The 24,679-nt window shown below is 35.7% G+C and overlaps 3 protein-coding genes across 3 annotated transcripts; all 3 read left to right on the forward strand.

Annotated features, from left to right (window-relative positions):
• Positions 1–936, forward strand: LOC113246528 (olfactory receptor 4P4-like). Its single transcript, XM_026487122.1, has one exon. It carries the CDS (start codon positions 1–3, stop codon positions 934–936), a length of 936 nt encoding a protein of 311 aa, XP_026342907.1.
• Positions 937–11,524: 10,588 nt separating this feature from the next.
• On the forward strand, positions 11,525–12,454 carry LOC113246427 (olfactory receptor 4P4-like). The gene has a single exon (XM_026487036.4). It carries the CDS (start codon positions 11,525–11,527, stop codon positions 12,452–12,454), a length of 930 nt encoding a protein of 309 aa, XP_026342821.3.
• Positions 12,455–23,099: 10,645 nt separating this feature from the next.
• Positions 23,100–24,041, forward strand: LOC113246480 (olfactory receptor 4P4-like). Its single transcript, XM_026487078.3, has one exon. The coding sequence runs from the start codon at positions 23,100–23,102 to the stop codon at positions 24,039–24,041; it is 942 nt and encodes a 313-aa protein (XP_026342863.3).
• Positions 24,042–24,679: the final 638 nt, after the last annotated feature.

The following is a 24,679-nucleotide window of genomic DNA, read 5'->3' on the forward strand; positions in this document are numbered from 1 at the left end:
ATGGAAAGTCAGAGGAACATCTCAGAATTTATCCTTTTGGGACTTTCATATAACCAGAATACACAAATATTTTGCTTTGTTTTCTTCTTATTTTGTTATGTTTCCATCTTGGCGGGAAATCTCCTAATTCTTGTCTCCATTCGATGCAGTGACCTTTTTTACCAACCGATGTACTATTTCCTCAGCCACTTATCCTTTATGGACATTTGCTACACCTCCTGCGTGACCCCCAAACTGATTGGTGACCTGCTATTGGCTAGAAAAACCATCTCTTATGATAACTGCATGTTACAGGTCTTTTCCTTGCACTTCTTGGGAATGATTGAAATCTTCATCCTTACAGTCATGGCCTTTGATCGCTATGCTGCCATCTGCAGACCTCTCCACTACCTGCTTATCATGAACAGGACAAGGTGCCATCTCCTAGTCTTGGCTGCTTGGGCTGGTGGGGCCATCCATTCTTTTTCTCAGTTTTCTATGATAATCTTGTTGCCCTTCTGTGGCCCCAATGAAATCAATCACTACTATTGTGATATTTTCCCTTTGCTGAAAGTCGCCTGCACCGATATCTACATCACCGGGGTCCTTGTGGTTGCCAATTCAGGAATGGTCGCTTTAGTAACCTTTGTTCTCTTGTTTGGGTCTTATATTGTTATATTATTCAGTTTAAGAAATCACTCAGCTGAGGGAAGACACAAAGCCCTCTCCACCTGTGGGTCTCATATCACTGTGGTCATTTTATTTTTTGGGCCTTCGATCTTTGCCTACCTTCGACCTCCTACCACTTTCCCTGAGGACAAAATATTTGCTTTATTTTATACCATCATTGCTCCTATGTTCAATCCCCTAATCTATACTCTGAGAAATACAGAGATGAAAAAAGCCATGAGAAGGGTTTGGTGTCAAAGGATATTTTCAGAAGAAAAACACAATTGACTTGTCCTATTCAATATGCTAAAAACTTTATGCAGGAGCAAAAGTGGACCCGGAATCAGAGAGCTCTCTATTAGCTTTCAGATCATTGAAACCAGATCTTTCACTTTATGAATGTCGGACATGATAAGCTGAGGAATTATGAGTAAGGTGACAATTTTACTAGTGGAACTGAGATTGGGTAGGAGCATATGTATATAAAAAATATTCTAAGCTAAAGGAATGGTGGCTATGTCATATACAGTAAGCAGTTCTAAAGCTGTGAGACTGATTGTGAATTTTAATATTAATTTGCATATGAAATTTATACATGAAGATTTGACAACATTTTGGCATTCTGTAGAAATGGAGATTAAAAGTGGTTTTCAGAAATTAAGAAAAGATTTTTTGTTGTTTTGAACTTCATTTCCTGTAGGATATTCATCTAAATCTTTTTTTTTCTTTTTTTTTTTTTTAAGATTTTATTTATTTATTTGACAGAGATAGAGACAGCCAGCGAGAGAGGGAACACAAGCAGGGGGAGTGGGAGAGGAAGAAGCAGGCTCATAGCGGAAGAGCCTGATGTGGGGCTCGATCCCATAATGCCGGGATCACGCCCTGAGCCGAAGGCAGACGCTTAACTGCTGTGCCACCCAGGCGCCCCTAATATTCATCTAAATCTTATGTGAAATAATGTATGTGATGAAAAAAATCCATTTAGATAATTTGGTTCTAAACCAAAGAAAAAGCAAAAAAAAAGGGGTGGTTATACTTTCCTGCTGGGAGCTACAACACCCACCGCCACCCCATCTCCCTTAAAGGGTCATAGGCAGGGATAAAGGGACAGGTAGAAATTTATGTTTCTGTTGTAGTATTTATTACATCACAGATACTCAGAATGTGGAAATACAAGATGAGAAAATTAATAGATCATATCCCCTTCCATAGAGCTCAATTAGTTGAGTGACCTCAAGACTGTGCATTTGGGAGAAACTGCACATATCAGCTTGCCTTGATATGTAGACATGAGAAATGAATTCCATTTATATCCTAATGGACAAGAAATAGGGCCACCTGAACTTTTTTTGAGATAGAAATCTTCCTTTAACATAATTATTGTATATATATTTTTTCATCTTAAGGTGTTAAAAGAAGTAATAATAAAAAAACACAGTTATTTGTGATATTCGAAAATATACTACCATCGTCCATGAATAAAATATATTATCTGTAGGTATTTTAGAGAAAGATTTCCCAAGAGAATAAGAAAACAATGTAAGAAAATATTTTTTTTTATCATCAATAGAATGCAAATAATTAAGATCTTTATGAAAAAGAATTGACATTCATAAGAAGGTGGGTAATAGGGTAAGGGGAGTTATTTTAAAAACATGAAGAATATTTGAAAACAAAATGCAATAGAATTTCATAAAAATAATTTCAACAGTAACATAAAATGAAAGGGAAGGTGGGGCATTTGCATGACACAGTGGGTTATGCATCTGATTCTTGGTTTTGGCTCAAGTCATGATCTCAGGGTCATGAGATTGACCCCAGTGTCAGGCTCCACACTCAGCGTGGAGTCTGGTTGAGACCTTCTCTCCCTTTCCCTCCGCTCCTCCCATTTGTGCTCTCTTTCTCTCTAAAATAAATAAATAAATCTTTTAAAAAAATGGAGAAGGAAAGGGAGAGAAAATGATAAGAAATGCAAATTGTACCAAATTTATGTGAGAGAAGAATTATATACATTACAATTTAGACAAATTACTAATAAAAAATGAATATTGTGCTGGCTTAAAACACATCACTAATACCAAAGAGTAAGAGACAGTGTAGCAAAGCCTACGGGTTTTGAGAGAAAAAGAATGAGAGTGAGAAGTCTTATTCCTAGTCCTACTGCCTTTCGTTTATGCAAAACATAAAAAGACACCTTCATATCAGCCTAATATTTACTACCCACGTGTTCACTTTATCAAATGTTTTACATTACTGAAAAATTTTATAACACCGTAAGTGTTGAATCCATATAAAAAACTTAAAGTAAAGTCAGAATATAAAGAATTGATATATTTTTCCTTCATCCTCAAAAACCATGTTTAATAACACTTAGGGAAAAGAATGAGCATCAAACCAGGAGTCCTTATACTTTGATTTGCATGGCATACCATTTTGTTAATGTCATGACTCTGGTCAAATCAACAAACATCTATGCATCTTGTATTCTCCATTTACAATATAAAACTGGTAAGTAAATTTATTCATGTCACTTAAATATGAAATGATAAGTTGATATTGCATTTGAGAAATTGATTAGTGGCTAAGATACATGGAGTAGTTATTACTTAAGACATAATCATCTACAACAGAAGTCGTATAACTATTTCCATATGTTTCCCTCAACGGCTCTGTCTTCATGATGCTTTCTTCTTGATCTTCTTCTTGAAGAAATGAACCCACAGAGAAGACAGCATGTTAGTTAGAGAAACATAAGTTATAATAAATTCTCCCAAACTGCTAAAATTGAGGTTTAACTATACAAGATAGGCAGCTAGCACATATGTTTAATTAACCTTTAGAGTTGCCCAGATTCTATCCAAACTCAACCTATCCAAAATATATATTTTTAATAAAGCCGGCTAGACTTTTTACTAATACATCACAGCAGCCTTTATCAAGAGCATATTCCTCTTTCAACAACTTTCCTCCTGTTGTGCTTTATGAGTTAATATTAACTCATTCATCATTTTTAACTGATAGCCTATTCATGTTACATTAACCTCTTAAATGCTACTGTAAGTATTAAGACTTTTGTAATGAAACGCCTTTAATTCCCATTTTGACTCATAATTTGAGCAAGAAACAAAGGTATTATTAGCTGTATTTCTCTTTGATGTCAATATAGAGAATTTTTATTAAACGTTTGTATTGTATCACCAAAGAAACTGAAATTTTCCACTAAGGCGTTTTCCATTAAGAATTTAATGCACAAGAGAAAATATTATAACATTAATAAAATTAAGGAACAAGAAATTTATGATAAGAAGTCATAAAACACATACAATGTTCAAATATGTAAAAATAAAAAAGCAAAAAGCAAAGACCAAAAGTCATATTAAAATATTCCCCAAAATTGAATGTAATTATTGCTGGAAGAAGAAAGAGAGCAATAGGTTTTATTTTGCCTTTATGCCTATTTCAAGAGTTAGTGATACTATAGTGATACTATTAGTACTGAAAAAGTGGTTTGAAAAAATGTATATGTATATACATATGATATGTATTAATGGTGTTTCTATCTAAATATAGGGATACTATAGTTTATATACTTTTTTAAATTGATATTTTCTAAAAAGCCAGTATAGCGAGACATACTTGGATGTTTTCATTTTGGAGGATGGTGAGTCTATGGGAGCAAACAATCTCCCTTGGTGAGGAAGTAAAGCTAGAAAGATTCGGGGGTAGGGGCTGCAGAGGAGAGCCTGGAGATGACTGCTTAGGAAACTGGAAGCTGAGAGGGGATCCCACGGAAGTTCTGGGCTGAGAATAGGAATAATGGTGAAAACATGACCTAGAGTAGAGAAGGCATCTTTAAGTAAAGTGTTAGAATATCTTAAATCAGGTTTCAGTGGGGTGACCTAGGACAAAGGGTAGAAACTTTCAGTTATGAGAAGAATCAGTTCTGAAGATGTAACCATAATACGGTGACTGCAGTTAATAATACAGATTTGTATACTTCAAAGTTGCTGAGAGTGGATGGTAAGCATTCTTACCACACACACAAATAGTGGTTAACTATGTAAAATGATGGTAATAATGTATTATTAATACTTCCACAGTATATATGCATATAAAATCATCACATTGTACACTTTAAATATATACAATATATTTGTTAATGATTCTTCAATAAAGTTAAAAAAAAAAAAAAAAACACCACCACCAGATTTCCTTAGGAGGATGGGGAATAGACTGGACCAAGATGAAATACCTAGACTTGCTTTCAAGTTAATTATTTGAAGGCAAATTCAACCTCAAACTCTACCCCAGGTAGCTTCAGTGCCTTGGATATGGTTTTAGGGTTGTCTTGCTATGTATCTTTCCCATATTTAACTTATGAAATAAAACACACAACGAAACTTATAAGAGAGAGAGAGAGATGGGGCCTGGGGTTGGGGGAGAGAACTGGGCAGGAATATCCCTGTAATCTCCATATGAATCAAAAAGCAGAACACTGCCATCACCTCCAGAGTCAACCATCCTGTCCTCACTCCTCCCCTTCCCCAGTACTAACTATTCTCTTGACATTTATGGATATCTCCTCCTTGTCCAGCGACCTTAGTTAGCCAAGTATTTATCTTAGCTTTTACAGGGTTTTCTTGTGGGTAAAATAAGAACACAGTGGGTCCTTGTGAAGATTAAACAGGAGTGCTTGGTGTATGATACACAGCAAACCCTCCTTTAAAATTTTTCAAATGCAAATTTTGTTGAAATGCAAACTTTGTTTTTCAAATTACTTTTTAAAAATGTTCTAGGGGCGCCTGGGTGGCACAGCGGTTAAAGCATCTGCCTTTGGCTCAGGGCGTGACCCTGGCGTTCCGGGATCGAGCCCCACGTCAGGCTCCTCCTCTATGAGCCTGCTTCTTCCTCTCCCACTCCCCCTACTTGTGTTCCCTCTCTCGCTGGCTGTCTCTATCTCTGTCAAATAAATAAATAAAAATCTTAAAAAAAAAAAAATGTTCTAAACCAGGGGCACCTGGGTGGTTTAGTCCCTTAAGCGTCCAACTCTTGATTTCAACTCAGCTCATGATCTCAGGGTGGTGGGATCAAGCCCTGTGTCAGTGGGGAGTCTGCTTGAGGTTTTTCTCCCTCTCCCTCTGCCCCTCCCCCTGCTCATGTTCTTTCTCGGTCTCTCTCTAAAAATAAATCTCTAAAATTTTTTTCTAAACCAAAAATAATACAAAATAATACTAAACTTTATTAGTTTGTAATTTTTCCAGAAATTTACCTATATACTTGAAAATATACTATAACCCATTGCAACTCTTAGAGAAAACAATAAGACAGTTTTTGAGGAGAGGTGAAGACCATTAGCTACCTTGAGGGCCACGGCTGTCTATACTCCTGTCAATTTATAGAGATTAGAGAAAGGAAAAGGCCCTTAAAGAGAAAGTCCCTCAAGTTTGTTTTCAACACAAAATTCCTTAAGTGCAGTCACTGGGGCCCAGGAGGAATTTCTAATGACAAATTCCTCAATCACACGCAATGGTAATTGCAGCTTGCATACAGTTTATAATCCAGATCCTATCCTAGCTGCACTTTGTCTGATAACTTAGATCTAAAGGAAATCCACCTGGTGAACTTATATTTGGGAAGGTAAATCCAAACTACTTGGAAAGAAGAGTCAGTGCTCTAGAATAAAAGAAAGGTAGTTTTAGAATGTATTCTCTAGTAAGTATTAATTATCCATGTGAGCTTGGGCATCTCTAGGAGTAACTTTAATGATGAAAATATAGATTGTGATTTGATCCCTTTGGATACAAAATTATCCCACTTGACTTCAAACCGTCACTCGGAATGTATGACTTCTCACTGGAAATGTTGGTTGAGTGGTGTCAGTTGTCTCTAAAATGATACAAGCTTTCTCTCTGTGAATGGCTAACGAGTTACGCTGAGAGAAATGTGAATTCAAGAAGATGAAATGAAATGCTCTGAACAGTAGGTGAATAACCAGAATTTCAGTGAAGAAAGAGAGGAGGAAGGAAGGAAGGAAGAAGTGGGAATGGATCCACAACAGAGTGAAAGAACATGTGGTGAATTATTTCTCCTCCCTTCCCATTATCCTGCCTGACTGTGATATCCACTAAATATATTTTTGCCTCCATTGTATAGCTAGCAGACTGACTTTCAGTTAAAGTTAAATACAGGCATCTTCTCTGAATGTTATAGATTAGTTTGTTTTGAGGTTGGGGCAGCAATAAATTCAAAGAGCTGCCCACTGAGAGGGCCATACGACATTCATAAAGAGACAGGCAGACAGTGAACGGGAAATGATGCTTAAGTGGATAACAAATTTCAAATTAAAAAAAAAGAACACTTTTAGAACTTTTGGGGGAAAGCTGAAAAAGTATTGATTAAGAAAAAAGTGATTCACAGGTTACTAGGAAAGTGATAAAGCCCAGATTCAAAAGACAAAAAAGCTCCTTGCAGTAACCACTATCATGATTACTGATACCTCCCTCCCCACGCCTCCAAAAACAGCCCCAAGAATCAACATAACCTAAGACCCTACTCAGGTCAACAAAAAAAATCAAACGAAAGTATCTCAAAACTCGAGTCTCTGTTTACCTTAACTCTGTTTATTTTGTCGTCTGCCCTTGTTTCTGAGAATAAGTATTATGACAATAATTTTAATTATGGAATATCTTCTTTATAGACCATTTGAAATCAGTGAAGTTATTTCTTTTAATCATTTACAAACTTTACTGAGTAATGGTTAAATAAATGGTAGCCTGTATTTGACAAGAGATAGAACAAAGATAAAATAATTAGAAATACTTATCAAGTCCCTATCATGTACTAGGTGACTTAGACATTTTATCCAGTTAATTCTCACAACAGTGTCAGGAGATAGACGTACCCACCACCGATGTATTTATCCATTGCAATATGATGATCTGAGGAAAAAACAGTACATGCCAAAGATCGTACAGATCAGGGAGACATGGCTAGAATTCAAAGTTAAATTTGTGCGAGCACTTCTTAGTATTTCAAGGCAGAAAGGAAGACAGTCTCTCCATCATTCAGGAATTTAAGATCACAAAACTGAAGAATATATTGGGTTTATTTTGGCATAAATTAAAAATGGAAATATTGGTCAAGTGAGGCACTATTTTAAATAATTATAGTATCAAATATCTATTGAGTATATACTAAGTATCAGTAACTATGGTAAGTACATAACATTTTGTTAAGTGCACTGCTAAGTGAGACATGTTATTTCAGATTTTCAGACTCTACTAATTAGGTCTATTGTCTTGGGCTAATTACTTAATTTCTCTATGACTCAGTTTCCTTTTTTATAAAATGAACTTATTAGTAATATTTATTTCTTAGAATTATTGTGAGAATTTAAAAAGCTTATGTTAGGCATGTGGGAATGCTAAAATTATAAGCTAATGTACAAATTATTAGACCTCCTCCTAGTGTAGTAAAGTAATGGAGTGAGGCCATATGCTCATTCGTAGCAAAATCAGAATATAAGCCCAACCAAGTTCACCTCATTGTGTTCAAGGTTTTTCAAAACTTTAATAATAGCAGAGAACCCAAGGGTTATGCAAAATCTTAAGTGAAACATACAAATTATCAAGACTAGATTTATCCTTTTTAAGATGGGGACTCTAGAACAAGTAAATACAAGTTTCTAAAGTGAGTGAAGAACCATAGCAGAGAATAAATTACAATCTCTTTTTTCTAACCACTGATCTTACAAGGAGACTATCTGTGGCTGGAATAGTGTGTCTGAGAGCATGGCAAGATTCAGTGCATTTTATTCATTATGTGAGCAGAACTTTCTTACTCTTTGCCATTGGACTACATATGGAGGAGAGAGGAACGGAGAGAAATTGTAGGGTTTTTTTAGTATCTTCTACCTTTTATAGACTAAAAGACTTTGTTCTAATTTATTATCTCATTTTGTCACATGCATATCAAATTTAGAATGGCTGAAATGGTTTAAGAACCATGATTTTGGAGGTTATCTGGTTTGGAATGATGTGATTAGGTAATTGGAAGAAAGGGTTTTTGACATTAAATTTATTCTGTTATCTATATCTTTTATGTATGGACTTGGGCTCTGGTTCAGAAAACTCTGGTTTCAAGTTCTGTTTTGCAAAATACTAGTTAGGCATTCTATGTAGACTTTCTCAGGAAAGCTTCAACTAATTTTTATCTCTGTGAGGTATTATTACTCTCGTATGTGCATCAAACTGCACTTAATACCATATTCGTTTAGATGTATTTTTTTCACAGTTCTCATACATCAGTTTTTAAATTTGAAACTCATAAGTCCCTGATTTATTTAGGGAACAAGTAATTTGTCTGTATTTTGTACAAGCAAAAGAGGTGAGGGAAATACAGTTTGGAGTTCACACTTAAAATTGATGACTGAGTCGAAAATAGTTAGAAATATAGGTGATAGTTTATACTTGATGAACCACATAAGTTTGGGGAATACTGAAATGAAAAAGAAAAAAAAAGAAGAAGGGAAATGAAGCATTTTCTGTGGACTCAAGAATAGAGAAAATAGGAAATTGGACCACATATTTAACAATATTGTTTTGTTATAAGGTTAGACCACATTTAATCAATTGGAAAATTAATTTTCTATCGAATGAAGACAGAAAGATGGGCTTTGCCTGAATATTCTAACAACTAGTTTCTACAGAGAATTAATTTCAGGTATGAAGTAAAATTTTGTTGTTTAATTTTGGGGCAGAGGAAGAAGCAAAACAGTTCAAGTGGTTGTTTATTTCTGTGCACATGATTAAGATAATGGTTTTATTTAGGTCCATCCAAAAGGAACAAGCAATCACTTTAAAAAACGACTAAACAAGAATTTCAAATATTATTTTAAAAATAGTGTGCATTTATTTATAGGTAAGAAGAAATTTTCATGGTATCATTGGAAGCACCAAACCTAACTTTTCAATGGTTCTCTCTATGCTAATTCTAAATCTTAAAATTGCACCAAAAAAATAAATTCATTTGTTTTAAGGCCCCATTACAAAGGAATTTCATATTTGGTGTGTGACAGTTACTTTAATATCTAAAAGAGAGTGATGAGGGGAGAATTTAAAAATTAATTGGTGAGAAACTGTAGCTACAAGATTAGGGAAGAAGGAATATCAAAATTTCTAAAGAAAGATGGTAAATATTAGCAATGCATTTTGAGGTCAAAATTTAAGAAAAACAATTGGATCATGGGTTACCAATTCAATGTTATTTTTTTCATGAGCACTGAGGCTCAAATTAAGTTAGCAGAAGCTATGGTCAACACCAACTAAATTGCCTGTAGGTTTAATATAATTGGTGAATGATGAAGAGATTGAAGCTATCCTCATTCATTCTGTGTATTTTCTATATACTGTTATTTAGCTGTTTTTTTTTTTTTTTGAAGATTTTCTTTAAGTAATCTCTATGACCAACATGGGGCTCAAACTCACAACCCCAAGAACAAGAGTTACATGCTCCACTGACTAAGCCAGGCAGGTGTCCCGGTATTTTCTATATACTTTTAACTAAAATCCCTTCTATTTAGAACTAGGAGATTTGGTTAGTGCAGATCTCAAAGTTACCTTCCTGCTCAAAATAATTTTATGACATTAAAATTTCATTTTCTACATGAGAATCATATTTACTAGACTTCATTATTGAAAACTTTACTGATTTGGTAACACTAGCACTAAGATAATAAAATTAGCAATTAATACTCTAATGGTTAATAAAGCAAGGGTCATTTCTTAATATTTTTGTTAGTTTCTTAACCATTTTGTGGCAAAGTTCAGTCAGATTTTCTTATATTACAAATGAGATAATTTAAATTAAAAAAATTGATTAGTATCCAAATTCACACACTGGTACCGTTAGTAATGGAGCCTGGGTTCCAGCTGTTTGTCTTCATATAAACCTTTCCTGTAAGTTTTTTCTTTGAATTATGCAGCATCAAGATCCTTTAAGGGTTTGGCAAAAGGCATGCATTGGAGGAATATCAAAAAGAAATTCATACTATAATTCAAACCACTGTGAAGAAATTGACTTGCAGAATCAAGAGCAAAACCACAAAGGTAAAAATGTCTTCTGCTCTTCTTTTTAGTTTTAACTATCACTTTATTCTGTGGTTCATTTTAAGTACATGATTTGTACTGATGTGCCTATAAAAATAAACTTTTGATATAAAATGTCATCATTTTACTGTCCCAAATCACTAAGTAAAAGATGAACAAGCAATCAAAAAATTATTCAAACCAACTCAGGGGCCCCCTGCAGAGATTTTTTTATCTTACACCTTGTAAATATATACATATCATATAAATCTTTAGTTTCATTCTCTACCTCATCCTGAAACTATTTTGAGGAAGCATATATCCCACTAGTGACCACTCAAGCTTAACGTTTCTTCTGTATCGTTTAACAGCAACTTTAATGACTCATACTTGTATCTTTAACAAATGTGAGTTTACAAGGACCTGCAGAAATGTCCTTTCCAAGGGCTTTGTTGTATATTCCTCTAGAATTGAAAAACATTTGGCAACTAATCATAATTTTTAAACATTTTTTAAATTTACTGATTGAATTCATTCATGAAACATAATGTCAAGATCAAACCTAATGTCCTGAAAAACTAACTTATGGAAATCACCATGAGACTAATCAGAAAAAAAAAAAAAAAAAATTAAATATCAGATCTTATTTTCTAAAACGCTGGGATTATATCCATTCAATATAGCTTCATGATATCGGTGTCATCATCCATATTCTCCAAGCACATGTCTGACACTGACTTGTGCATTATGTCTTTTCAGGGGACTGTTATGCATTTTTACTGCACTGGATCATGGACAGTAGGAATAACGTCACTGTGTTTATTCTCTTGGGACTGTCTCAAAACAAGAGCATTGAAATCCTCTGTTTTGTATTATTTTTATTTTGTTACATTGCTATTTGGGTGGGAAACCTGCTCATAATGATTTCTATCACGTGCAGTCCACTAATGAACCAACCCATGTATTTCTTCCTTAACTGCCTCTCACTCTCTGACCTTTGCTACACGTCAACCGTGACACCCAAACTAATGACTGATTTACTGGCAGAAAGGAAGACCATTTCCTACAGTAACTGCATGACGCAACTCTTTACCACACATTTATTTGGAGGCATCGAGGTTTTCATCCTCACAGGGATGGCCTACGACCGCTACGTGGCCATCTGCAAGCCCCTGCACTACACCGTCATCATGAGCAGACAGAGGTGTCACGCAATCGTCACAGCCTGCTGCACCGGCGCATTGATCCACTCTGCCAGTCAGTTCCTCCTCACCATCTTCCTGCCCTTCTGTGGCCCCAATGAGATAGATCACTACTTCTGTGACGTGTATCCTTTACTGAAGCTGGCCTGCACCGACACATACAGAATCGGTCTCTTGGTAATTGTTGATTCAGGACTGATTGCTCTGATGACTTTTGTGATTTTGATGGTGTCCTATTTTCTGATATTGTACACCATCAGGGCTTACCCTGCAGAGAGCCGCACCAAAGCTCTTTCCACTTGCAGTTCCCACGTCACCGTTGTGGTTCTGTTCTTTGTGCCTGTTCTCTTCATTTACATTCGACCAGCCACCACTTTCCCAGAAGACAAAGTGTTTGCTCTGTTCTACACCATCATTGCGCCCATGTTCAACCCTCTGATCTACACGCTGAGAAACATGGAGATGAAGAACGCCATGAGGAAAGTGTGGTGTCATTATTTGTTTTTGGAAGGGAAGTAACTGGTGTTAAAAGCATTCCCGAATTTCACTTTAGGATATTCTATCCTGAGCCCTAGAATTAATAAGAAATGATATACAGTGTATAGTGATTGCAAAAGCCAACCACAGGTTGGAGCTCAGAATCTTTAGCATTTCCTCAGACCCCTCCTGCCTGGACAATTTACTATTTAAAAAAAAATGTTTTTTCTTCTGTTTTATTGAAGTATTATTGACATACAATAGTCTGTTCATTTCAGGTGTACATCACAGTGATTCGATATTTTGATACATTTTGAAATGATCCCCACAACAAGTCTAATTACCATCTGTCACCACACAAAGTAATTACATTATTATTGATGACTGGACAATTTTCATTTATTTTTTCAGTTCATTCTTCCTCTATTCTCCTCGCATACCAGTCCCAAGTCCTCCATAATTCGATACTTTATTTTGAACATAGAAGGAAGTCTTTTCCCACGTCCTCTGGACTTCCACTATCACTACATTGTGTGTTCCTATTAACAGAAACAATAGGAAGTCATCTGGAAGATTAGAAATATAGGTAGATTTTACTCCCAGCATTTCAGAGGAGAGCATATAAAGGTAGGTTTTTGAGCTGAGGTGAATAGTTTCATGAGCTATTCAGCATTCATAAACACTCTCTGTATGATATTTGAACCTAGTCTCACTCTCTCCCTTCCAGAAAGGAAACATAACATCCTCAACGTTCTGGACAAAGTTAATTTTAATGTTAGTTTCTCTTCTAGTTCAGGTTATGATCCTTCCTGAAAAATCTGTAACATTAAGAACAGGCTGTAAAATTATTCAATACATTGATACATTCGAACAAGTGTCCTTGTTTCTATAATTGGTCATGAGATTTTAGTTAACATTTATACCTTTCTTTCTTGCACTGCCTACTCACTCTTCCCTCTGATTTGGGTTCATTATCTACTAGTATGAACCAAATCGTCATTCCTGAAATTCCAAATCTTTAATGGTCCTGCCATTTTTTTAAATTAACTTGTACTATTGGTTTTAGAAATTTTAACAGATGCCCTGGGTTCCAGATATTGATCATTCATGCCCCATTGTGTCAAACAAACAGATCTGATCTCATCGTCAATACCAATTGCTCCAGCCCCTTTTTGTCTTTGGTTTAGTAAAGGCATGAAGAGCCCAAAAGGTGTCCAAGTGACAACTTCAATTTCCAGTTCAATAAAATAATTGTTGTGTTCCCTCATGAAAACATAACATCTACAACTAAAATCTATCAGCCAGATGAGCTGAAAAATGTTGGCACATTAAACAAAAATTCTCTAAAGGATTTTAGTATAATAATAAAGGATGTACTTGCATATACATCCTCTGATTCCATAGGATTCTATAACTGTTTATCATGGCTATGGGAGAAATATAATCATCTGTTGGTCAACACATCCTTGAAGATATAACTCGAGCTTTTCAGGGTGCTGTTTCTCAATTGGCACTCTGTTCAGTAAGCCATTTCCTCATTGTAGCTCACCAGTTACTTCAGAGAAATGGGTATAAAGTAGTTTGCTAGAGCTACCGTAAGGAAATGCCATAGACATTGTGGCTTAAACAACAAAAATGTATTTTCCATCAGTTCTGGAGTTTGAAAGTCCAAGGTCAAAGTACTGACAGGTTTAGTTTCTTCAAAAGTCTGTCTCCTTGGCCAAATAGATGACTGCCTTCTCCATGTGTTCTCACATGGTCTCCTTTCTGTGCACACACGTTCCTGGTGTGTTTTCTGTGTGTCTGAATTTTCTCTTATGAGGATGTCAGTCACATGGGATTAGGGCCCACCCTGAAGGCCTCATTTTAACTTAATTGCCTCTTTAAAGGCCCTATCTCTAAATAGTCACCTTCTGAGTTACTTGGATTTAGGCATTCAATATATGAATTTTCAGGAACTCAATTCAGTCTACAACAGAGTATATGGTAGGATCAATGAATTCCTGTGTGTATGTCCACTATCATGCTTCTTTTACTATGAAATACATTACTTGATTGGAATCAATCCTAAGTGAAATAACATGATGGTGAATAAGACATTCCATAAGTCAATTCATTGTGCTGCTCGTGCAAGTATTATAAACAGGAAAGACAAATCTGCCTGGAATCAGTGTCTATTTCTATGCAGACAAATTCTGTTTCCTCCATGATGGACGGTTTTCAGTGTAATCAACTTGCCACCACAGGACTGAGTAGTCACCCTGAGGAGTTTGCATGTTGGGCATTCAATGCTGGTGTGACAGAGTAGCTTCCAAAGATGGTCACAGCAATATTTCCTAATGAGTCCATATGGAGATACCGTATGTAGAGGCCAGATGTAGAATTTTAGGCCAACAGTTCATCCAATGTCTGGGCCCTTGGCCAGTGGCAACTGCCAGTCATGTAAGTCAAGATGACTCCAGATGATTTCACCGGCTAGCTAGTGAGCACTCCCAGTCTTTGAGTTTTCTCAGCTAAGACCTCAGACATCATGGGGCATAGAGAAGTCATCTTCACTATGTCTAAATTCCTGATCCATAGAGTCCAAGTGCATAGTAAATTGGTTGTTTTACACACTAAATTTGGGGTTATCTTACACAGTCATAATAACTGCAAACATTTGATATTTGGTAGTCACAAGCCAGATGAACCTTCATGAGGTAAATTTCATATTGTTCAGACCTAGCAATAGCCTTCATAGGGATGCTTCCTAAAACACCTTGACCACTTTATTTTTTAAAATGTTTTTAAAGATTATTTATTTATTTATTTATTTATTTATTTATTTATTTATTTTAGAGAGAGAGCAGGGGGAGGGGCAGAGGGATAGAGAGTCTCAAGTAAACTCCATGCTGAGAGTGCAGCCCAACACCAGGCTCAATCTCACAACCCTGAGATCACGATATGACCTGAAACCAAAAGTTTCAAGCTTAACCGACTGAGCCACCCAGGTGCCCTACCCACGGCTCTTTAGACCTAGACCAATGAGTTAGAACTTGGGTAGTTGGGTAAAGATGATGGCTGGGATCCACGAAGTCATCTTATCCACCACGACTGAGAATTTCCTCTGCCATGTACACCACGTAGTGAGCATTTGTATGTCTTAGTTTTGTCCATGAGGTCTACCCATATAATCACACCATCTACCCATACTTTCTAAATCCCTAAACACAAGCGAAACCTTTAGCAAGGTTTTCGTTGGTCCAATTCACGGCAGTGAATTGGAATAGATCTATGCCTCTAGTTATCTCTTGGTCTGTACAAAGTAGTCAACCAAATGCACTGGTTGAGGATTTGTTAACTAAGGAGATTTTCCTTAACCTCTATCTTTTTTATGACTTTCATATTTGAGGCTTTTACAACATTCCATTTCAGTTGTTGCCAAATAGAACTACAGATACAATCATATATTTCCTTTTTGGCCAACTTCCCATAAATCTACAGGTGTTGACTGAGAGAAAGGAGACAACTTCACGGAATTTTATCAAAATTTCTTGAGCCTATCAGAGCTTAAAAAAATAAGCATCATTTTTGCAAGGAAATAACTCAGGTGAGGTTACTATATCATCCCCAGGCCATGAGAATCTGTTCTCCTCTAGAAAGATGCAGGAAGTGGATTCTGTTGTGCAGAGGTTTCAGGGAATTTGGGTGCTCAGAATTCTCAGATTCAATCCTAGACATCATTATCTCTAATTTCAGTTTTATTTTTTCTTTTTAGTGTTCTGTTGTTGACATAAGAGACCATAGAGGCTGTGCTTTCTGTTCCCATTAAAGCCCTGTCATGCCTATGATCATACCCATGGCTTCATTTTCATCAGGGTCTGTGTTTTGGCTTCTGGAGACTGAACTGCAGCAGAAGACCTCTCATCATGATGGTGTACCTGAAGTTGTGTAGGCCAAGCAATAACTACCCTATCTTTACGTTAGGCTGCCCATGCCACTAACAGAAGGCAGGCCACTTCACAATCCTTATAATTCTGTATTGCCCACACACCATTCAAGCTCCACAGTCATTGTAAATCCCAACATGTCAATGCTATTTGTGGAAAATCAGTAAATTTTTTGTGTGGAAAATTAGAAAAATGTTCTTTCAAACACAAGGTCAAATTTTTTAAAGCATAAGCATTATTAGAGTTTCTCTCAAATTACTAACTTAAATGTTTGTGCACTTAACAATTTTTTTTCCACAGAAAGGAATACCCAGCTCTATGGTTTTCAATGTTATTTAGACTATGGTTGCCCTGATAACAACCAAATTCCTCACTTCTCTCCTGCATGAGTCAGCATACTCTCCTTATCCGGTCTTATCATAACCTACGCATCATTTTCAGACATGCTCAGTCTGCCTCAAGTCTTTGTTCATATTGTTCATCCAGATCAGAAAGTCCCTCAGTTATGCCTTTCATAATCTACAGTTGACCCTTGAACAATATGGGGATTAGGGACGTGTATAACTTTTGAGCCCTGCCCCAAACTTAACTACCAATCCCCTACTGTTGACTGGAAGCCTTACTGATAACATGAACAGTCAATGAACATATATTCTGTATGTTATACATGATATATGTGTTATATACTGCATTCTTACAATAAAATAAGCTAGTTATTAGGAAGATCATAAGGAAGAGAAAATATATTATAACGCTATACTGTATTTATTGAAAAAACTCCACATATAATACAACTCACACAGTTCAAGCTCATGTTGTTCAAGGGTCAATGGTACAAAAACATCTTATTTATTTTAGGGGAACATTTTCTACATTTTATTGAACACAACTCCTCATTGTGGTATTTGTAGGAGGAAGGGCTATAAATTTACACCTGCTCTCTGAGTTAGGTCTGTGGACACTGGTTGCCAACATGGGGGCTGGAGGAAGTAGGGCCATTGGGATGTGAGGTAGCGCACAAGAAGTTTGGACCCATTGTTCAATTAATTTATTCTGCGCCAAAGCAGACTTCACAACCTGGCCTTAGGCGTCTTGGGCATTTTCTAATTTAACCCATGTTGAGACAGTATTCCCTACTGCTCCTCATAATATGTTTCAATAGAAAGCATATGATTTATGGCCTATCAACAGTGAATAGAAGTGAACTCTTAGTTTGTGCTTGAACTCCTCAGAGTATAAAAAGTTATTAACTATGGAGTAACCATTTTTTAAGGACTGGAAAGGACGTAAGCTATTTTCAGATGTACATCGGCCAACTTTTCTTTTGGGAAATGTCTCATTCCATAGCAAAAGTGATAGGGAGGTTTGGGGTTGTATTCTCCCAGGTAATCTACTTTAAATGACACTTGGAAATTAAACAGGAAACTTGTATATATTTCCAATACTGAAACCAATGGATGTGCAACTTTTGGGTAGAAAACAAACAAAAACATTTTTCAACATAAATGCCAATGATGATTTTATTTCCTTTTAGTTTCAAAAATCAGGAGAGAATGCTTCCCTTTATAAGGGAAATAGGAAAGTCCCAGAACCAGGACCTACATGGGCTGCTTGCATAATGAAATTCGTTAATCTTCAGCAGCAAAATTAAGCATTTATTTTGACTGTATTGAAAACACCAGATCCCACCTTTTCCTCAAAGATAATGAAATGTATCTAATGAGATAATCACCTGGTAAGTAAAAATCTAACCAACATATAGTAAAGAAACATGACTTTCAAATTAAAAATAGCTTGTATATATATATATAGTATATAATAAAAATTAAATTTTTATCTATAAGTATACTGATTTTATAGATGCATTTCCCTCTTCAAGTTTTGCAAATATTTTGTAACATAACTTTCCACTACATTAGTACAATTCAATGAATGATTAATATTATGTCCCTTAGCAGATGTCAAAATGAAGCAGACCATTTTGTAGTATGATTTTGGGAAATTCATGAAAGAAATAATAATGCTATTCATGGCATATATGGGGTGTATCTGAAAAAGAATTGATAGTAAATCAAGCGAGCAACTTGAATTTAAGCAGAAGAAAGCAAAATAAAGAGGAAAGAGGTATAAATTAAATATAATGAAAGGAATGCACTAGAGTGGAGACACGTTCCCCCCTCGCCTCTTTTGCTGCTCTTTATGGACAGTGAGTGATTAAGAGTATGATGTGTTGTGATTTGGAAAACTTTAATATCACAGGATCTTACACATCATTGTGGGGCAAATCTGAAGAGGGGGAATGAGAAAAGGGTAAACAATAAGAAAGAAAGGAAATAGAATTGGGTCAGTCAAGCTTGGATACTGGCACTGGGAGAAAACTTTGACATTGTTGGCAAAAATTTAGCTCAACCTTGATTTTGGGAGAGGCAACTTGGTTACAGAAAGAAATAGCAAAAAATGGTAATATGAGCCTAGAATAATTCTAAGAATAATTTGAACTTGATAACCAAATTTATCAGTATCCAGATAATAAAAAATAATTAAAATATGCCTAAAATTAGTGTTTAGAACGATCAGTATTTTATCCAAATTGTAAAGAGACTTGGTTTCCTTTTTGCAAATTAGAGATAATAAAAGAATCGTTGGGCCCTTTAGGGTTCACAATTTAATGCATGTAGAAGGTTTAGAATTGCCTGCAGAGTATGGTAAGGACTAAATAATATTACGCATTATCATTATTTCTATCTTATATCTGTGCAAGACTGCTGATAAAAGCAACCTATTTGATATAAATTGTAATAGGTTGCATTTTTATTTATTAAAATTTTAATGTACATTTGCTTATTTTTTCCATTATATATGGGGACCTAATTTATACATAATGATATGAGCAAAAGCAATGTGAAAGGGAAACTAATTAGTGCCTATTGTATACTTTGTACAAGATTATTCAACCCGCACAACTACGGAATATCAGTGTTAGGAATGCCCATGTTAAAATGGGAGAAACTGATTGTCAGACAAGTTAATTACCTTACTCCAGACCATATGGCCAGATTGCTATCCAGGTCTTTTGCGTGAATCCAAAGTTAATTTACGGACTATAATACCAAGTTATCAAGGGCAAGAATACAAGGCACAATCACTGTCTCATGAGCTGCCTTGAACAAATTAAATGAAAATTAATTTCCTGGATGCTCAAATTTAAATGTTAATAATGAGATAAATGGAAGTATTTCAGGGAGGGTTAAATGAGAAAGATTTCCATAGGTTTAAAGAGCCAAAAAATGTCTTCCTGGAGGTAGACAAGAAGAGGTGGCTTTTTAAATTTGTTTATTCAACATTTTTCAGTGCTCATCGAGGTAAGTGTACTCTTTAATCCCCTTCACCTATTTCACCCATCCCCTCATTCACCACCCTTTGGGCAACACTCCTTTGTTCACTGTATTTAAGAGTTTTTGTTTGTTTGTATCTTTTTTCCTTTGTCTGTTTGTTTGGTTTCTTAAATTCCATATACTAGTGAAATCATATAGTATTTGCTTTTCTCTGAGTGACTTATTTCACTTGACAGTATGCCCTCTAGGTCCCTCCATGTTGTTGTAAAGGGCAAGATTATTCTTTTTTATGGCTGAGTACTATTCCGTGTGTGTGTGTGTGTGTGTGTGTGTGTATTCTTTATCCATTCATCTATTGATGGACACTTGAGTTGTTTCCATATTTTGGCTATTGTAAATAATGTGGCAATAAATGTAAGAGTGCACATATTTGCAAAAGAGTGGCTTTTAGCCGTGGGTGTAACATAGGAAACCGAAATTTTAGAGGTTAATCTAGCATGGTATATTGAGTGAACTACAAAGAAACAGAGTTATTAAAATAGATGTGGACTATCTCCGTCATACACAAGGGGACTACCTGGGTGCTGTTATATGACCCTTTGCTATCAGAAAGGAGAGAGGACTAACAGCAGGAGGGAGCCTGAAATATCACCCCAATAGTGCCTTAGAGTATCTAGTAGTTGCAAATTAGGATGGCCAGATAACAGTCTGTTACCCCTTCCATCCTTCAAAAAAAATGATACATTCTTTTTCCAAAATCAAGGAATCAATTAGCATCAGAACTTCAAGTTCTTAAAAACATTGGTTTAGTTCTTACATTCTAAAGAAAAAAAAAAAAAAAAGGGAAAGCCCAAGAGTCTAGGAAGGACTGGATCTTATGGCATATGAATTAATACAGCAAAGTAAATTCAAAAAAAAAAAAAAGTTTCTCAGCTCGTAAACTAGGTAGCTCTTTGACTACACATAAAATTAAGGTTGAAATATCACTGCTCCTGGGGCACCTGGGTAGCTCAGTTAGTTAAGCGTCCAACTCTTGCTTTCAGCTCAGGTCATGATCTCAGGGTTGTGGGATCAAGCCCCACATTGGGCTCCTCGCTCAGTGGCAAGTCTACTAGAGATTCTCCTTCCCCTCCATCCCCCCCCACTTGCTCTTGTGCTCTCCCACTCTCCAAAATAAATAAATAAATCTTAAAAAAAAAAAAAAAGACATATCACTGTTCCTATTTGAGAAAGTCTGTTAAGGCTAATGCTTCCTACAAAAGCATGTGGGCTGTACCTTCCACGATTTTGATAGATGTTGTTGCAGAATTAACTGAATCAACTAGGAAGTGCCAGTTTTAATTTTTCTACTTGTGTTTCATATATTTATTGTGTGGGTATTCGTAAAAGTTGAGAATACTTATGTGATGTTTCCATATTTAAACCTAAATTTAAGTGCCAGGATTCCATTTTCATTCTGAAATTTATTTTGCTTTTCTCCGTGTCATCACCATGAGTGTCAGGGCCTTCCATATCTAGTTTTAAAGTCCTTACAGTGCCTGGGATGGTACCTGTTACATAGTAGGAACTCAAAAAATGTTTGTTAAATAAAGAAATTATTCATTTCACTTTCTGTCCTCAGCATCTTGAAACCATTATTCATGCAATTGATTTGAAACTTTGAAAAGTCCCATGTGGTACAGAGATGGAAAGTGTTATTTTAGCTACAAGATTAGAGAAAGGAGGGGCTGGGGGAAAGTAAAGAAACCAGACTATAGTTACAGCTCGTGAATTTGCCTTGCGCCAGAATTACTCCTCGTAGTTTCTGATACCAAGTTCTCTATGTAAATCACACAAACATAAAATCAGGATCTTGTAAATCTAAAATTCAGTGACTGTAATATTAACAAAGGAGACATTGTAAATAATGTGAAGGTGTTGGAAATGTAAGTTCTAATTTAAATAGCGTAATTACGAATTCTTTGGGTATCTGATGATACTTTGGAGAATTGTCAAGAAGAAATATTCAGCTGAGGGAAACAAGGGAAGTCATTGAATTATTTGTCCATCTTGCCAGTATGGGATCTACTTAACATGAGAGGAAGAGTGCCAGAGAAAGAAAGAGTTTGAAACTACCCTGCTGGTTAATTAATGAAATTTTGCTACTTGTATTTTTTTTTTTCCATTATGTGAATCATGTTTTTCTTCAAGGGTTATATGAAGAAAAGTATTAAAAATGAGCTTCAATTCTTGGAAAGGACAAAAGGTATGCTACGACTATAGAAACATATTGGCAAATTAATTGAAAATGGACATACCTCAATCTAAAGTAAAGCTCTTTTTTTAAAGTAACTTCTATATATTTTTTCTGATAATGGAAATACTGAGAATATTGTGATAGCCTGAAAAATAGTCCTTGGGATTCACTATTTATGAAATTCATATTAGTTCTGCAAGAAATAATTCAGTCACCTTTAAAAAATAAAAGAAATGATGAAATCATAAGTTTTTAGTTAATGCAATCCTTTATGTATTTAAAAAAACAATGATTGAAGTCCAAAGTGTGTCAAACAAGTGCCACGTGTGCCTCTATGTGTTGTTCTAGCTTAGTCTTGTAGAAAGTCTTTGACTCTCAATATTAAGTATTTAATTATTATTATTATTTCGTACATCCGTTTAAGTCAAAAGAAATGTCACAGCCACTTAGGCTTGAACTGATATCATATTTTCATTATTGCTCTCTATAATGTTGGTAAATATTAAATGGTTTCAACCCAGGGTCAGGACTAGGGTGTGGCAAATGAATTACTCACCTTGCGTGCAAACAATTCAATAATGAAAACAATAAGATTTTTATGCAGTATTTTCAAAAAATGCAAATTCCACCATAAAAATAGAATTCTATTTATCTATTTTTCCAAGGTTTGTTTTTTTTTTAAATTTCAGTTAGTTAATACACACTGTAATATTAGTTTCAGGTAGAGAATTCAGTGATTCAACAGCAACAACAAAAACTGGAATTTTAGATAAAGACAGGATTGTACCTCGCAATTTCACAATTCCTCTCACTTACTTGGATTTAAGTCTGGCTATTTCAACCTATCAAACAGATGAGCTTCTCCAGGAGAATAAATGCTTCCTCCCTAAGCTCACTTTTGCAATCCTTACATAAGATGACCACACATCTTTATGACTTGAATAAGTGTAACTATTAATACTATTCCTTTTCACTCTACAAAATAACCTGATCTGTTAAATTATATGGTCATTTATCCATATGAAGCTTAGAATTACTTTAAAATATACTGTAGGAAACCAATTTAATAAATGAATTTATTTTTACAGCACTCCCTCTAATTTACCCCATGCTTAGTTCAATATTTCTCATGCTGACTTGTCATTTTTTCCCCCAGGCAAACCTTTAACACTTAACTGCATTACACCATGGAAAATATTAACAACGTCACTGAATTTGTTCTGTTGGGACTTTCCCAGAATAAGAAAATTAAAAACTTGTGCTTTCTACTCTTCTTATTTTGTTACATAGCTATTTGGATGGGAAACTTGCTCATAATGATTTCTATCACATGCAGTCAGCTAATTGACCAACCCATGTATTTCTTCCTCGATAAACTTGCCCTCTCAGATCTGTGTTATACCTCAACGGTGACACCCAAGCTGGTCACCGACTTGCTGGCAGAAAGTAACATGGTTTCTTATACCAGCTGTATGGCACAGCTTTTCGTCATGCATTTCTTTGGGGGGATTGAAGTCTTTATCCTCACCGGGATGGCCTATGACCGCTACGTGGCCATCTGTAAGCCCCTGCACTACACCATCATCATGAACAGGCAGAAGTGTTATGCCATAGTCCTTGCTAGCTGTACTGGGGCATTTCTGCATTCTTTTGTCCAATGTCTCCTTACCATCAGTTTACCTTTCTGTGGCCCCAATGAAATAGATCACTACTTTTGTGATGTGTATCCCTTGCTGAAACTGGCCTGCACAGATACGTACAGAGTTGGAATCCTAGTGGTTGCCAATTCAGGCATGATGGGCTTGGTGACCTTTGTGGTCTTGGTGCTATCTTACCTACTGATATTGTACACCATCAGGGCTTACCCCGCAGAGAGCCGCACCAAAGCTCTTTCCACTTGCAGTTCCCACGTCACAGTTGTGGTTTTGTTCTTTGTGCCTGTTCTCTTCATCTACATTCGACCAGCCACAACTTTTCCAGAAGACAAAGTGTTTGCTCTTTTCTACACCATCATTGCCCCCATGTTCAACCCTCTGATCTACACATTCAGAAACATGGAGATGAAGAATGCCATGAGAAAAATGTGGTGTCAGAAACCCTGTTTGATTGGAAGGCAAATCATTACATAACCTACTTAAGTGATAGTTACTGTACTTGAAAAACCATGAACTTTGCTGTAAGAAAAATAATCACAGACTTTAGTGTTACTCCATTAATATGATCATTTATATTGAATTACTTTCTTCTTTATTGATTTGTTTCTTATTCACGTTTTCCCCTAGTAATCTGAGTCATCATTTTCTTGTTTAAGTTCTGTTACAATTTTCTTTGATCTATTTTTTGTTTGGATTTTATCCATAAGTTGCTAACTGTAGGTCCCCCTTCTAATCTCCGTATGCTTTGGAATCATGAATGAATCTTTATATGTACATAAGCTGTATCCGTTTTGATCATCCCAGACATAAAGGGTCCTACCTGCTTTCTCAACAGAAGGGAGCATCAGAAACTTAGATTTCATGTTTTTCACTTAGCTCATGAGTTTCCATATTCACTGCAACAATTTAAAAAGCAAAAATTGTTTAAACAGCATCTAAGCAATAAAAACACTATGTATGAAATAATGGTTGTATAAAACTGGATGAGTTTTTCTCAAATGGCTTACAGGTATTTCAAAATCACAGCATTTCAAAAATTATAGAAATATTTGCTATAAAATAGTAACGAAAAAGTAGTGTTGGTAATAAATAGGGTATCCATATAATTCATT

The sequence above is a fragment of the Ursus arctos genome, unplaced genomic scaffold, assembly GCF_023065955.2.
Source record: "Ursus arctos isolate Adak ecotype North America unplaced genomic scaffold, UrsArc2.0 scaffold_23, whole genome shotgun sequence".
Taxonomy (NCBI): domain Eukaryota; kingdom Metazoa; phylum Chordata; class Mammalia; order Carnivora; family Ursidae; genus Ursus; species Ursus arctos.

Excerpts from the sequence above, each read along its gene's own strand:
- LOC113246528 (XM_026487122.1), top strand. The coding sequence starts at position 1 with ATGGAAAGTCAGAGGAACATCTCAGAATTTATCCTTTTGGGACTTTCA.
- LOC113246427 (XM_026487036.4), top strand. The coding sequence starts at position 11,525 with ATGGACAGTAGGAATAACGTCACTGTGTTTATTCTCTTGGGACTGTCT.
- LOC113246480 (XM_026487078.3), top strand. The coding sequence starts at position 23,100 with ATGGAAAATATTAACAACGTCACTGAATTTGTTCTGTTGGGACTTTCC.